We start from the raw sequence: 16,340 nt of genomic DNA on the forward strand, positions 1-16,340 counted from the left end.
AACTATCTGACCAACGGGAGGGTCTCCTCAAGGTGTCTGACTTAGCCTGTCCTCTGTGATGTAAATAATCAAGTTTACGTTGACATCAAATATTTTTAAACCACTGTCGCACTCACAATTCAATTCTGTTAGCTGTTTCATATCAATAAAATATATTATTGCTGCTGAGTGAAGTGCACCACTCCATCTGTGACACCTCCTCTTTTTATAACAGGAAGACTTTTTGTGCATGGAACTACATCAGCCCTGTGAATATGTCTGGAAATGTTCACATGGAAGTTACTGGTAGATTTTATAATGTGGCTGACTGCACAGCTCCTCTCATTGATTGCTGGGCAAGTGACCATGAGGAATGAGATGAGCCATCCAAGGAGCTGTCACTGCAGTTATGCACATGCAGGAGAGGACAGAGGCTGGGAATAGCTGTAAAGAATTGAATATGGGGCTGAGGGGTTGAGGACCGTTAACTACATCACACACAAATGTCAGAGAAATTGAGTTATTCTCCAAGAGGTCTAACTCCATCTGTGCTGGGGCAGAGATGCCCGAGATGACAGCAGACACCTGCCACTAAATAGGTCAGTGATTTTTTACAAGATATATACATATATATGTGTGTCTCTGTGTATATTTTAGAGATGTCAAAGAACTGTATATCTGGAGTTGCATCCGCAAGTGCCAGTCACATTTCCTGAAATAAAAATGCTGAGAAAGCCGATTTTAGATATGTGTGAGTTGATTCTTACACAGGATCATAGAATCATTTTGGTTGGGAAAGACCCTTAAGATCACAGAATACAACGGGTAGTCTGTTCCACACCCGACATGACAGATTAAGTAAAAATTCTACAAAAAGAAAATAGTGAGCAGGAACAGTGATACAAAACAGAGACTAACTGCAGTTGGAGGAAAAGAATAATCAACAAAAATTGTTTTGAAGGAAATGCTTAGCCACTACTGGAAGTGCAATCATTTTTCATTAATTTTTTCCAATGCTTTAAACATGTTTGCTTGGGTCTTCTGAAGACTTTTCTAGAGGTTTCCTTCTTCTAACCACTTAAAATATCCATCATTTTCTAGGATGCTGATGAGGAAAGACTCATTATAAGGTTGCCTTAGATGCTGATGATGTGACAAACTTGTTGACTGTGCAAATCTAAAAAACATTTGCATACTGGGTCTGTTCCCCGTGAGGATCGGAAACGTAACACTGCGATTTCAGGTGGCTGTTTATGCTGGATGACACAGAAACTGCCAGAGAGTAACCTGCCAACCATTCAAGCCTTCTTGGATATTTTCTTCATAACAGGTAAACCTTTCAAAGCAATTTCTGCAAAGGATGGAATTCTTGTTGTCTTTGTTTTATCAACCAAAGCCTACGGTATAAGGAGATTTTTTTTTTAACAAACTGCTTTGAATTCACTCTAAGACATTTATTCTGTTGGAATACAAGTTATTCTCTCCTTATCCAAACAACATTAGAAAGCATTTTTTTTGTATTATACATCACAAATGTATTTATATTTGCTTGGACTTCTGCAACAAGTGTATGGAAACTAAAATAGAAAACCTCACCTGATCAGATCCAGCAAGGCATCAACAGTACTGACATCTGGGGTGCTGCCCACTCTATCAATGTCATTGGCTGTTTGAGTCACTCCGGGTTTAATGGTCACAACCAAGACAATCCCTGCAGAAGAAGAACCAGAAGAAGAGCTCTCAGTACAAGCAGAGGCACTGGTGCGTTCTGCCTTAGTGCACCCCATGTAGCTAAATTCTTCATGAGCTAAACTCAACAAATGCTTCCCCTGAATGCTCATTCGGGGCTGTTCAGGGTCGTGTCCTTAAATGTGCGGTTCCCTGGACACATGAGCTACTTGTGGCCTTGCCAATGGACTTGGGCACTCTAGCTTTGCTTTCCCACACATGGTACTAAATCAGTACTGCTTACCAAGAAAGTAAATTACTTCTGCAACTTTTGCACGGTGATATTCAGAATTGCTATTTACTTGTTGCCTTATACAGCTCTTTCTGTTACTAGCTTTCAGATATCGACACAAGTTCACTGCCCTGTGACCTCAAAGTACAACAGGATGTTCTGGTGAAATTCGTTAGGAATAAAGTTACATAAGAGAAGGGCTTGAGAAACAGACTGGAATAAAAAATTATGGGCAAGAAATTATTAATGGCTTCCTTTTAGGCATTTTTACTATTATATTAAATACTAGGCCTTTCCAAATATACCTTTTTTTTCCCTCCCCCAAATCCAAACAAACCTAAAGCAAATTAAGCTACCAAATCTCAGTGTAGGGAGAAAGAGGCATTTGGATGACCCTTCAACCAGCCAGGAGCGAGGCTTTTAAATGACATCTGTGAATAAAAGCAGAACTGAATTTGTATAACCCAGCATAATGAAGCAAGTAATATCACAGTATCATAGAATAACTTAGAACAGCAGGGTCCTCTGGAGATTGTCTGGTTTAACCCCTCTCTCAGCGTAGGGACAATTTCAATGTGATATACGTATCAATGTTAGCCTTTATTAAGTTTCCTCACTACGTATTCACAGAAAATTCCCATACAGATGAGACAGCCTAAACGGTATAACCACAGTGATATATTACTCTCAGTATTGGAAACCTCTAGAAATTATTCTGGCCTTCTATGTCTGTATGTGATTCTTCTTCTATTGTTAAATACTGCTTTGTTTTACAAGTAGGCCACATGCGATATACATTTTGTCCTTCCAATAAGTATAAGTTTTCTTTTCAGTGGGTGGTATCTTGGCACAATATTCACTCAGGCTCAACAAAATACCAAGATAAGCTGCAAACTACATACCAGCTGACAGAGGAAGGTTTAATTTTACTTCTTATTTAATAAGTCAGCTGAAGATGTTTGTTTAAGCAAATATGGAAGATTTCAAGGTTGTTTGTAGGGAATTAACTTCCTGCAAGCGGAGATGTGGACTTCAGAGAGGCAGGAGTGCAGCCTGGCAGTGACAGAGGGGACAAACCTCTTAGGAAGGAAATGAGATGAAGGAAAGCAGTACATTCTGTCACTCTTTCAAGTGAGACACATTACACGTTCTCACATCTGAGAATAAGCAACAATCTGTAATTTTGCTACTGAGAAAATCCACTTTGTAGTTAAGGCTGGCCTTTGATGTTCATTCAGCTTTCCCGCTGCTGGTGACTGTTCACCTACATGCAGAGCTCCTAATCTTCCCTGAACCGAAATGTGTGGGGAAATTTCCTGTGGGTTCATATTGGACATGAACACAGCCCAACATGAACAGCTGGACCAGCTTCTCCCTGTATCTGGCCACAAGTATGTCAAGATGGTCAGTATGATTCCTGTCTTCTCCCCATCCTGTGTCACAGTACTGTATACTTTCAATTATGTGATGCTGAGGACCTTAAGTTACAGTATCGCAGAGTACCTAGTATCACAGCAATGACGGTGGTGCAGAAATAATAAACCACTGCTCGCAAGCCAATCTTCCCAGAAACGCTGGAATCCAAAGCAGCAACACCTGTAAAAAGAAACACAAAAACAAAACACTAAAAAAACAGTCTTAAAATAAAAGTGGTTTTTTTTGTTAATGCAACTATTTATTGTCTCTTATTTCTGTGTGGGAAATTTTTCCTTATTCAAGATATTTCTAGATACCTAATTGACAGTTGCACTTCTGAAAAATATCTGTAGTAGATCAACATATTTGCTTCTGCTTCTTTGCAAAAGTCTGTTTTCCCTGGATTTTTCTAGAAAAAAACATAACTGAGCTTTTCTGATTCCCTGATGTTTGTGATGAATTAGACTTCTTAGGTTTATGACAGCAAGTTACAATTGATTTCCATATTCACTTAAAGAATAGCTTCACTTTCTTCACATCTGTAACATTTTGGCTGTCAAACCACAAGAAGGCTGTAAAACCACAAGAAGGGAGCTGCTCAGGGCGGTTACCTCAGGTTGCTCAAAGGCACATACAGACAAGTTTTGGGTTTTGTTTTTGTATTTTTTCACTAAAGCTTTTCTGAAGTCTGAGCTATTCTCGCTACTCTGCTTCCATCTGTCATTGTCAGGAATGGAGGGCAGTTTTTGTTAAAGAAAGTGGGGAAAATGTTGAGGCGGGTGTTACTGTGAGGTCAAGTTAACTTCCGGCAACAATATTATAATAAACTGCTCACTAAGTATTTTATAATTGTTTAGAAGATTTACAGTTTTATCTGTTCACATACAATTCAGTGACCAGGGTAAAATGAGCATTGTGACTGTAAAACTTGACTGTCTGTAACTGCACTAGTTAATAATTCACTGCTATCATTAGACAATTGTGATACATTTATATTTTATAAAGTGTATGAAGTTTATATAGTTTATAAAGTCAGATTATAAAACAGTGGCCAGACTCAAGTGTATAGGAAGGAAAAAAATACCATGAAGATGTTTAACTTCAGAGAAGCATGATTTTGTAGGAAAAGGTTTCAAAAACCGAGGAAGAAAAAACAAAACATCTTTCGGATGGGAATGTAACTTATTGATCTTTGAGCTCAAAAAGTATCTTAGCAAGCATACTTTAACCATGTGTAGTCTTTTTCAGAAGGTTTATCAACAGCAGTAACAACTTGTGCCTAATGCATTCATATAATGCCTTACTTGTTCTGTTAATTGTTATTCAAAACACAAACAGTACTGGGAGGGGAGAATGAAGGTTATTTTATTTCATCATCTATTTGATTTTTTTTGTGTCCTCCATGAGACAGTATATCATCAGACTGACTACAGAAGAACTACATATACATGCAGAAATAACGATGTAAAGACCATCTCACTTGCACAGGAAAGAAGGATAACTATTTGTGTAGCAAGAGGGCACAGACCAACGCACAGAAAAAAAGCAATGCTACAGCTATCACAGGAGGCTGTCAGCACTAAGGATATTGTTTGAGACACAAACACGAGATTTGACACACAATCTGTGCCACCATTTTAATCTCTCACATTGGGGACTGGGAAAAAACAGGTAGAAAGGAGGACTTTTGCATTGCTGTGGGATCAGCTGTGAAAATTCGTCTGTGAGAACTCTTGAGAATGGATAGTAATAAATAATGGGTTCTATGGACAATAGAGAAGGTGGTTTCAAAGGCTGTCAATGTTGAAACTTTTGCACCTGGTACATTAAGTTAGAAGACCTTACATCATGTTTTTAAAAGAGAGCAAACTGGTATTGCTACAGTTCCGTATCTTTTAATGAAAAGCTAATAAAACATAGAAATCATGGAATTTTATTCTAAAGCTTGTTTCAGCTGTAAATAGCAATAAGACAGACAGTGGAAGATAATAATCCTATAATGGGATGGAGGGCTTCACAAATCTTGCCTTAATATTGCTTTTGCCTGGCAGTCTTGCTGACTCAGCCAAGAGCCTAACAATCAAGCAAGGTTATTTCCCTGGAGTACTCAGTTATAAAGATTCCACAATTAGTTCCTGTTACAGCCATTCTTCTGTCTCCAAATGAAATCCCTTTGCACGCTGTTATGCGCACTGGAGTTACAGAGCTATAATTAAGAGAAAACTTTGCCCCTGCCTTTTTAAACTGGATAATGATGCTGTTAGTGAGTGAGCTGTGCTGGAATACAGCTTGTGCTTCCACCGTCATGTCAGTGCTGCTTTGCTAGTACCTGTAAAAACACTCGAATCAGCCAGGCAGCCGTGACTGAATAAGTACGAGTATGCTCTGAGGATGACGGGTATGGCTTCTGTTTATTGAAAACTGCAGTACTCTGAAAAAAAAACCTACATTCAGGACTATGCTTCTATTTAGAGAACCGAGTAGGTTTCACTACAAGTGCCACAGACACAGGTTTGCACTGGCTGCTTTAAACTGCTGAGCTCCTTTTCTTCAAGGTAGTTTGTTGCACATAGGAAAACATAATATGTAAAACCAGATTTCCCTCCAAATATATCCTACTGTCATTAGTGAGCAATTGATACTACATTACAATTGATAAGCATGGCCTTCTTTTCAAGCCAACTGAATATTAAGTTTCACGGAATCACGGAATGTCAGGGATTGGAAGGGACCTCAAAAGCTCATCCAGTCCAGTTCCCCACTGGAGCAGGAACACCCAGATGAGGTTACACAGGAATGTGTCCAGGCGGGTTTCCCTTGAACTAATCTCATACCTTCGTAATTTCTTTGGACATAGTTGAAATAGTTAACGGAAGATACATTAAACAAAGCATACATCTAACAGTGATTTCAGTTCATAAGAAAACTTATTTCTCAAACCAGGATGGCACACCTGCTACTCAAAATGGAAAGCCTGCAGTGTTATAAGATAAGATCACAAAAACAGGGTAATTAAACTTGGGTATTTACTGTGGGTTATCACTAAACTTTTACAGCTATTTTATCTGCTCTTCCCCTCCCTCAGCCTTTGAGCAGATAAGCTGCAAATGTTGCCTACTGTATTCCTCCATCCCTGGGAATTTTAAAACTGCTTTTTTTTTCAGATTTGTTACTTAAATTTTCCTACAAAAGATGCTCTAATTCAGCTACGGCCACCAAAGCATGGAGCGCAATTCTGCGGCTGTGACACACAAGACTTGAGGGAGATGATAATGAAAGACACCAACTGGTGTTAAAATCTGCTAATCTATCTACCCCTCTGCCCATATTATTTCAGCAGAACAGAGCTTAGGCTTTAATACCTGGAGCCATATTTGGGAATCAATTGCCTAGTCTTCTGCAATCCAGCTCCCATGTTTTCTATGCTACAGTTGCCAAGTCAAAGCTCTTTGTACTGTTTTCTCTTTTTGCCCAATTTTCTCTAATTTGCAACATATGAAATGTGCACCGTATATACACCTTCTGTGAATAAAGGATGGGAGGATAAGTAACAAGACAGATGTTAGTAATTTTGTTTGTCAGAGTATTAGGAGGCATAAAGTGCAACAGGGATGAGGATGGTACAGGACTCTCAGCAGAACAGAAGACGCACATAGTTTTGGGTAAGATATACAGATATCCCATTTTAAGTGCTGGAGAAAAAAAATGGAAAATCCTAATTCATCTGTTCTTCACATTGCAATAACTTTTTTTTATTCTATATATGGTCTTTTTTTTTTTACTTGATTTTTTTGTGGTATTGCCAGGAAACCCACCAACTCTATTTTCTTTTCTTTTTATAACTGTTGTTTTCGCTCTATTGCTAGAGTATTCCCACAACTTTCCTCTTTTAAAAATAACCACGAAGGAGGGCAATATTGTGAGACTTGCAGAAAATCGGAAGTGGAAAAATGGAATGATAACAACTGACCAGTTTAATCCTGTGTTGTGCTCAACTACTGACTTTTGCATGCGGAACAAAGCTTCTCCGACTCACTTTAGAACACGTAACTGCCTCGTAAAGGCATCAGAGTCCTGTTAAGACTGGATGACAGCAGCACCAGTCATCTGCAACTTTTGAAGTCCCTCTGACATTTCATTCGTAATCTTGTTTTGTTGTACACTTTTAGAGCTGCTTCCCTGAAATGCTACTCTTGAAAGCTACTTTACCTAACCAAATAGTATGATTTAAACAAAACTGAGCCAAAAGATGAAACACTGTGGTCCAGAATTTTTCAGTAGCCACTGATGGAAGCATGAACCATTCTTTCAGTTTCTCACAGACTTAAAAAACATACACTTTAGTATAACACAAGGTTGCAACTTCCTGAAAGACCAGTATTAACTTATCTATTTTCTCTCTGAAAAAGTGTTCACATTTTTTTGTTTGTTTGTTTGTTTGTTTTGGTGTCACAGGGGGAAAGATAGTGTTCCTAAACAAAGCTATAATTCTGAAAATACTGGAAAAGTTACAATGAAGTCTTGACAAATCATTGAAATACGTGTTTCACAGTATCACAGTATGTTTGGGATTGGAAGGGACCTAAAAAGATCATCTAGTCCAATCCCCCTGCTGGAGCAGGAACACCTACGTGAGATCGCACAGGAACATGTCCAGGCGGGTCTGAATGTCTCCAGAGAAGGAGACTCCACAACCACCCTGGGCAGCCTGTTCCAGTGTCTGTCACCCTCACCGAGAAGAAGTTTCTTCTCAAATTTAGTTGGGCCTCCTGTGTTCCAGCTTGATCCCATTACCCCTTGTCCTATCATTGTTTGCCACCGAGAAGAGCCTGGCTCCATCCTTGTGGCACTCACCCTTTATATATTTATAAGCATTAATAAGGTCACCCCTCAGTCTCCTCTTCTCCAAACTAAAGAGACCCAGCTCCCTCAGTCTTTCTTCATAAGGAAGATGCTCCACTCCCTTCATCATCTCTGTTGCCCTACACTGGACCCTCTCCAGCAGTTCCCTGTCCTACTGGAACTGAGGAGCCCAGAACTGGACACAGTATTCTAGATGGGGTCTCACCAGGGCGGAGTAGAGGGGAAGGAGGACCTCTCTCGATCTACTAACCAGCCCCCTTCTAATACACCCCAGGATGCCATTGGCCTTCCTGGCCACAAGGGCACAGTGCTGGCTCATGGTCATCCTGTTGTCCACCAGGACCCCCAGGTCCCTTTCCCCTACACTGCTCTCTAATATGTAATTTCCCAACCTATACTGGAACCTGGGGTTGTTCCTGCCCAGATGCAGGACTCTACACTTTCCCTTGTTAAATTTCATCAGGAAATCAATGGTACCAATGCTGCTGAAGTTTCATGCAAACCCAGGAAATTGATTTTCTAAACTTTTTGTGATAAACACTTGTCTTTCTGTGCCTTGCTGCTTAGAAAGGTTGTTTTGGAACACCCTGAACACAAACCAGTCCTCGGATTTTCTTTCTTTGTTCTCTCTTCTGCCTCTAATGACAACTCTACTCCCATTAAATACAGGAGTGTCTTTGCTCAATTGCCAACTGAGTCACCCTCTTTTCCCTGCCTCCAGGTTGGTCTACAGCTTTCTTATTGTTTCCAAGGAGATGTAATAGGGTTCTCAATGATTTCTGCACTTCGCTTTTTGTTTTCAGAAACAGTTACTCAGATCTTTGGGAATACAAATAATTCATAATGTGCCAGGTAAAATCAACCAAGTAGCTACTGAAAAAAAACCCAACAAACTCTGCAGGTATTAGAGACAGATAAATAATTCAGACACATTCATAGTGACAAACCAGACCTGTCCGCCGTGCCCAAATGGCTCCCGAACTTTGAAATACCCACAGGTTTTTGTTGAATAAAAATCCAGCTAAGATCTTTCAAACCCTGCACTAGTGTGCCAGTGAAGCTGCTCTGGAGCAGTGTCATTATCTCTGCATTTTGTAAAGTACTGCGGACTCTGTAATAAATCCTAGAGCACTGTGCTTCACATTAACTATGTCTGAGACATTTATTCAGAAAATAGGGAGTTCTCATTCTCTTCCTCTGCTGACACAGGACCACTGGAAAGTGCCACCAACTAGCTACATTGCCACGTAGCAATTTCAGACCAGTTGTAAGGAAATAATCTTCCATCACATGTCTAACTAGATTGCCGACTGTTATCTTGAGTATTGCTGAGACAGAGGTGTTGAACCTGCAGGAAGGTTGTAGAAACACCCCAAATCACAGCAGTCAACATAACATGAAAGATAAAAAACCAATTTATAGCAATATCAAACTACTAGATTAGACTGAAATGTCTTTGATGTGTAATTATTCTGTATCTAAATATTATAAATCTTTTTCTATCTTTCTCTGAAGCTGGCCATTAACACATCTAAGAACTGACGGCAGTTCCTCAGGAGCAACCTATAAAGTCAGGTAAAAAAATCAAGTACTCATTACTATTACTAATTTCATTTTATTTAATGGAGTGCAGGAGAAGAAACCAGTTACAATGCATTCACAAAACCTTCAAAGATGTTGAAAGGTTATTACCCCATTAGCTCCTCCTCCTATTTTTGTTCCTGCCTATTGGAATGACCTACATTTCCCACATAAAATAGAAATGTTACGCTGGTATCAACATTTAGGAACCTCATCATAATAAAATCTGTTATAGAACTATATTTTTATACAGCATGGAGTGGATAACCAATTGATTGACTGCAGCTGCTGTCATAATAGAAAAATTACCAACACTTTAGAGATGTACTGTCCAGCGTAGAACACTTGCTCTGCTTCACAGGCAGCAACCCTGTCATCAAAAACTGAAACTGTGTGATCCATGAATTACAGATTTCTTTTATCTGAGATGTGTACAGCTGGGAAAAATAAACTGAAACAGGCAAATCAGTATCCAACATGATTAAAAGTCAAGTAAAAAAATGCTCTCTGTACAAGATGATATGGCACTGTGTTGTTGTGTGGTTTGTATCAGTGTTCACTTCAGAAGCCTGTGTAAATGCGCATGTAATGGCAATGGCATGAGGTAAAACACTGTAATTCTAGAGTTGTTCTCTGTGCTTCATTAGTGCTGTGGTCATGTAAGATCTGAGAGTGAAAAGGGTTGCATTAAGGACTGGAAACAATCGCAGGGCTCTTCTGACTTCCAGTGATTATCATCTTTCTGGTTCCCCAAGGGAAAACACCTACAACCTCAGAGTTTGTCATACTGTTCTACAGAGGTGTCCCAACCGAGCACAAGGATTTATGCCTCCAGGTATTCTTTTTCAATACATTGTGAGAGACAACATCTACAATTTGGTGCTGTGATTGACTCTGTTTTTTGTGGCTCTACAAATTTCAGTGTCATCACCAATGCATCTTCTGCAGTACTTTTTAGCTGTTCTCAGAGCTTCTGAAGATCAGTGGAAGCTGACAGGATTTGCTTCTTCCACCATCTCCCTTCATCTACATGACAAATTGATCATTAAGTACAATCAGCAAAAGGCTGGGCTGTTTACCTCCCTTTGCCAACACTGCTACATTTGATGATCAAGATGTGAGTTTTCTGTATACAAAAATCAATGCCACTTATCCAGCTCCTAGCACCAGTGTCAAGTTCTTCTCTGTGACTGAGAGCCAGAGGGAAGAGTCTGACTCCAGGGCCTTCCATGTCCACCCAACTGCAAGCCACACTGTAGCTTCCTCGACTGGGTTTAAGATCTCATCACATTTCTGAGGAGCAATAACTGAAGTATGCCGCACATCAACTATACACAGTTCTCTCAAGGCTCTGATATCTAATTCACTACTACAACAAAAATCTAGCAACAAAAGTTTATGAAGAGTAGAACGTTACGGCTTTTACACCTTCTTATATATGACTAAGGTGTCGGTTCAAGGACAAAATGCAGTTCTAAAACTGCTCTAAACTGTCATCAGCCTTATTGCTTTAATTGAGGAATTTCTGCAGATGCTAGAGGAAACACTCAACTTCTCCTAGGTTCACATATATTAATTCTCCCTTTCCATTTTGGCTCTTCCAGCTGCAATGTGCAGTCACTAGGTCACAGAAATGATACAATGGACATCTAGGATACTCAGGTCAATTTAAAATATTTTTACAGAATGTTGCAACAGACATGTGAAAATAGGAAAACACAGGAGAATCTTAAAATGCATATGGAGAATTTCAGTAAGCAGTTCTTCTAAGGGGACCACAATGTTTTATATAAAAATAGTAGTGGTGTTTTATTGCCGGGGTGCACACGTTATGCGTAGTTGCAAAAATATACGATTTACTCTTCTAAAAGTACTAGGGGAAAAAAAACAATGAAGCAGGGCAGACACGTTGCCCTTGATAAATGAATACCCGCCCAAAATGCATGAAGTTCCTTGGCTTTAAAAGGTAGAGCCAGGAGTGTTTCTAATTTAAGACATGAGCAGTATCAAAATGTCAACTGCATCTGACTGTGTGGTATGACTTCTGCATTCTAATTTGTTTTTTGGAATGTCACCTCATATTGACCATTCTCATTTAATCCTCTGACCATCACAGAGCCGGTAGCCAAGCCCTAACAGCAATCACTCTAAGTGGCAAGTGACAATTTTGAATTAGTTACCATACTTCCATTCTACTCGCAATAGGAAACACTACTAACACTAAGACAGTATTTGGCCTATGTCTTCAGAAGTGGCACATGATTTTTGCTTGAGTAAATGAACACCAAATTCTAGCTTGTGCTGACTTGTGTTGCAAGCTTATAGATTATTTTCTTACTCCTTTGTTTCTAAGAGAATCTAAATTTGCATTCTTGTTTCATGGGCTACTGCCAGCTCTCATCAGCTACTGCCAGGAAAGGAAAGAATCTCAACATGTAAGATTATATTTAATCCTATTTCCATGTAAATTTTGTCATTTGGGTGACAGATACAAGTGGGAAAGTTTCCTTTTCATGGCAGAGAAAGGTCCTCTCTGCTGTCCCATGAATTCAGGATTGTTCATAAACATGATGTCAGGTTTGGAGAGATCTTTGTGCTCAAAGTTTCTGGCATCAACTATGCAATCTCCCTTGTGACTCATCAGTCCACAGCGATTCTTTCTAAACATGGACTCATGTTGGAGTCATACACCCTAAGACTCAGGTATGAATAGATTAAATGTTAAATTCACCAACTAATCTGAAGTTTTTTTCACCCATCCAGTCTCTTGGTGATCTGGCTATATCCACTTTGGATGGCTGCTTTTGCAAGGCAATCCTACCTCTACTTCTTTATGTCCTGTGTGAAGAAAGCTCCTCTCTAGGGCTTCTGAAAAATAAGGAAGAGTACCAAAACCAGCTGTTCTCTGTATTTTTGTCCTCGGTCCAGTATTTCCTTTTGTCCTTGGCCTATCCTCACTTTTTGAAGGGAAAACCATGCTGTATACACTTCAGACCATAACTGCTACAGGGGGAATCACTATAACACTGGTGAATTCAGAGCCTATACTTTATGGAAGCCATCTTTGACTCATCTGTGATTTCACGGTTCCCATTTCAGGTTCACTCTTTTCTGTCCTATTCTGCCCTTTTAGTTTCAATGAACTTGTAGTACAAGTTCACCCTGACTGCGATTAATCTCCTGAAAGCTCACTTTCTTCATACTCTCCTTGAAATCTAAGTGTACGAATTATGTTCAACAGGAATTACTGTTGTTTCCTTCCAAGGGCTGAACAGTCAATCTTTTGCTCCTTTTCCCTTTGCTCTGTGGAATTCTCTAGGAAATGCAATACTGCATTCCTTGCATATGAACAAGACTGTCAGGACCAAACAACTAATTCATAACTATCTACTGAAATACCACCCACATTCAGGACTTCAGATAGCATGATTCTGTGCATGACTTCACTATTCATCAGATACACGGGACTCAGACGCTGCTGTTACTACTTGTAGATCATTCTCAATCATCTTTCACTTGAGATGCACCTCAAATAATTTTATTTTTTCCTCCTTTCCTGTGTCATGGGGCTCTAAATTATCTTTTCTATCTAGTCTTCCACTAGGTAACTGAAAGACATATATAGCTAACTGTCATTAAGAGGACAGTTCTGAGTCAGATGTTGGCTGAGAAGATCAGGTAATGAAGCAGCTATGGCAAAAGGAAGTCCCAAAGACACTGTGATATGCAGTCTCTCAAATGAGATTTTTGGTGACCCACTACCTCTACCTTTGGTGTTTGTTATGAGAAGTCTCCCACTCCTGTTCTGTCAGTCCCTCTATACTAGCAGCTTTCCTGTTTATTCAAATTTCATTGTTACTTACTGTAAAGGAAAGGGATATCAATAACAGCTTGTAGCAAATAACTTTTCAAGAGACTTGATAGAAATTTTATTAATCTCTCTTATTTGGAGCAAATGATTGCAATTCCGCTAGTACTGTTGTATAAATGCAGCAGAAGAATGTCTTAAAAATGAACTGAAAAAACCTAGCAAACAGGGGTGAGGGGGGAGAGAGTGTGAGGTACGCAGATATTGAATAAGCATCTATTGGTGCTATTTAAATACTACAAAATAATTAAATCAAAATATGTTCAGTTGGTACTTACACGATCTAGTGAGACTACCACTGGGTTACCATGATAAATATGGGTCTTCTAACTTTGAAGCGGCATTGAAAAAAGATTTTTTTTTAAACAGACTAAAGCATGCAATGCACTATATTATAAAGAATATTCCAAATACTGAAAAGGGATGTCCTGGATGATTTAGGATAGTGTTGAAAAAGCAGTTGTTATGCACCTTTCTAAATACCAGATAGAAGGGTAGGAATATATGGGAAGTTAATAGCTTACGGCAACGAAAGGGACAAAACATTTACAAAATGGAAGGAGATTCAGGTAAGATGTAAAGAAAAATTTCTGACCCTGGATATGAGTTTGCTACAGGACTGCTGTGCTGCCCTGCAGGCAGTTGGCACAATCAGCATTGCAGCATAGCATTATCTTTCCCTAGAGAGCTCATTGGTCTACATGCACAGAAAGCAAGCATTAGTAATGCCTTCTGCTCCTCTTATTTGCAAACAGTTTTACCTGTAGGAAAATTTTAATTTTCCTCTAGAAAGCTCTTAGAGGTTATACAATCTCAAGTTAATGCCTTTTCAGGCAATATGATGTTCCTTGGGTGGAATATAATAAGAGCTTATGAGGAGGGAAGAAGACACATCAATCTGCCAAGATGGACAGGCCAACAAGATTCATAACAGAAATCAGATTCAGTTCATGATGTAGCACAAATACAGCCTCTGCACTGCTGCAGGTGAAATACGTATGAATACAGAAAACCGGGAGTACTGAAGGTACTTGAATTACCAGAAAATTACTGGTGGTAAAACATAAAGGTGGAGAAGGTTTAGCTTCTGGACTCTTAAAAAGAAAACTTTAACCTGTCACTACATTTTTTAATCGATCATGATGTCCACACACAGAGAAATGGATTAAGAAGTGAATGCCATCTGGTTTATATAGCGCAATTGTTGTTTACGTCCTAAGCTCCAGAACAGAAGAGTGGAAGACACTAGCTTGCTTCAGCCCCATCCACAGTGGTGCCACCAGCAGCCCCCGGTGACACGGCTGGGACTGGAGGCAGTGACTGCGATGCTGCAGAGCGGCTGTTGTGTTGGGGCTCTTTGCCCTTGAGAGCTGGTGGTAATCATGCTCCATGAACCAGAAGTGCACTTCAAAATTTTATTACTATAATTTAAAACCTTAAATAATGTAGGGGCTGTCTCAGTTGCATAAGGTCAACTGATATTGATGGGAGAGGAGTAGGTGACTGTGACAGAAGTAATCTGAAGAGGATGGGCACAAAGCCTTGTCCATTAATAGCCCATTACTCTGCAGTCCTCCCTGCCCCAATGACTGCACATGGACAGCAGGGACAGGACCTCCAGTATTCCTCTGTACAACTGACAGCAAAACTCATTAACAGTAATTTAACATCTGTTCATTGCACAACGTACGCAACACTAAGAGACAAGGTGAGTTACCACCCAGGAATGGTGATACCAAAGGAAAACTGAGTTGGAATCCCTGCATTTTAGGAAATAAAATAGATTTGTTCTCTTGTCATTTCCTTATCTGTGCTCTTTTACAGTACTTCAAATCTCTGGATGTTTGACCTCTAATGGAACCGACAGGGCCATTCCTGAGCAAAGGCACAGCCTCAGTGTGTTTTAACTTAAATTACTAATAGGAGACAAAAAAAAAAAAAAAAAAAGGTTGTTTAAGTTTGAACTGTTCTGAATTTCAAAGATAAACATGAGAAATCAGAACAATCGGATTAATACTCTACTTAGATTTTTTTTCTCACTGCATTCCAGCCTTTTGTATTCCATTTTGTACTTCTAGTCTCCATTCACCAAACTCAGTGGCATTGTGATAAAGCAAACTAGTAACTTCCCAAACATAGATCCAAGGTAGGAAACTGACACTTTAATTTTGAACAATGGACAAAAACAAATAGCCTATTCAACATAACTATCCATCAGCCGTGATTCAACACACTTTTTCCACAGAGAACCTAATGGTCTCTGCAAATTGGAAAAGTCACATGGCCAAAGTACTTTAGTGGGATGTTTTTCTGCCTCACACAGTTGTAACAGGCTATTGTCACCTGGAATAAACCAGATTTGTTGTAGAATCATTATCCTTGTACTACGAACAAGAAGTGCAAATAAAAGACTGTGCTGTTGGTACTGGGAAAGGTGGAACTGGCAGTATGCTTTGGACAGTGCCGAAGCAGTAATCAAAGGAGTGAAGGAAGAGTTTATTTCTACAGACAGGGAAATGTAGCAGCTGGAGCATCAGCAGACCCACAGCAAGGCAGATACTGTACTTACAGCTCACAGACAGCTGCTATTAGAGAAGCAACTGATATTGTCTTTATTTCACTGTTCCTGAGGTATGCAGAGTGCAACCTATAAATACCTCATCAATTGCTTTA

The 16,340-nt window shown here is 39.5% G+C and overlaps 1 protein-coding gene across 1 annotated transcript in view; it reads right to left on the reverse strand.

Moving 5' to 3' along the window:
* SLC1A1 (solute carrier family 1 member 1) overlaps nt 1-16,340 on the reverse strand; it is a 63,108-nt gene that overhangs the window by 18,259 nt on the left and 28,509 nt on the right. The window contains exons 3-4 of the mRNA XM_065047222.1: nt 3,443-3,535; nt 1,576-1,690 (exon numbers count right to left, since the gene is read on the reverse strand). Of these exons, the coding sequence (XP_064903294.1) occupies nt 1,576-1,690; nt 3,443-3,535 (208 nt within the window). The remainder of the gene's footprint in view (nt 1-1,575; nt 1,691-3,442; nt 3,536-16,340) is intronic.

This window comes from Columba livia, chromosome Z (genome assembly GCF_036013475.1).
Source record: "Columba livia isolate bColLiv1 breed racing homer chromosome Z, bColLiv1.pat.W.v2, whole genome shotgun sequence".
NCBI lineage: Eukaryota > Metazoa > Chordata > Aves > Columbiformes > Columbidae > Columba > Columba livia.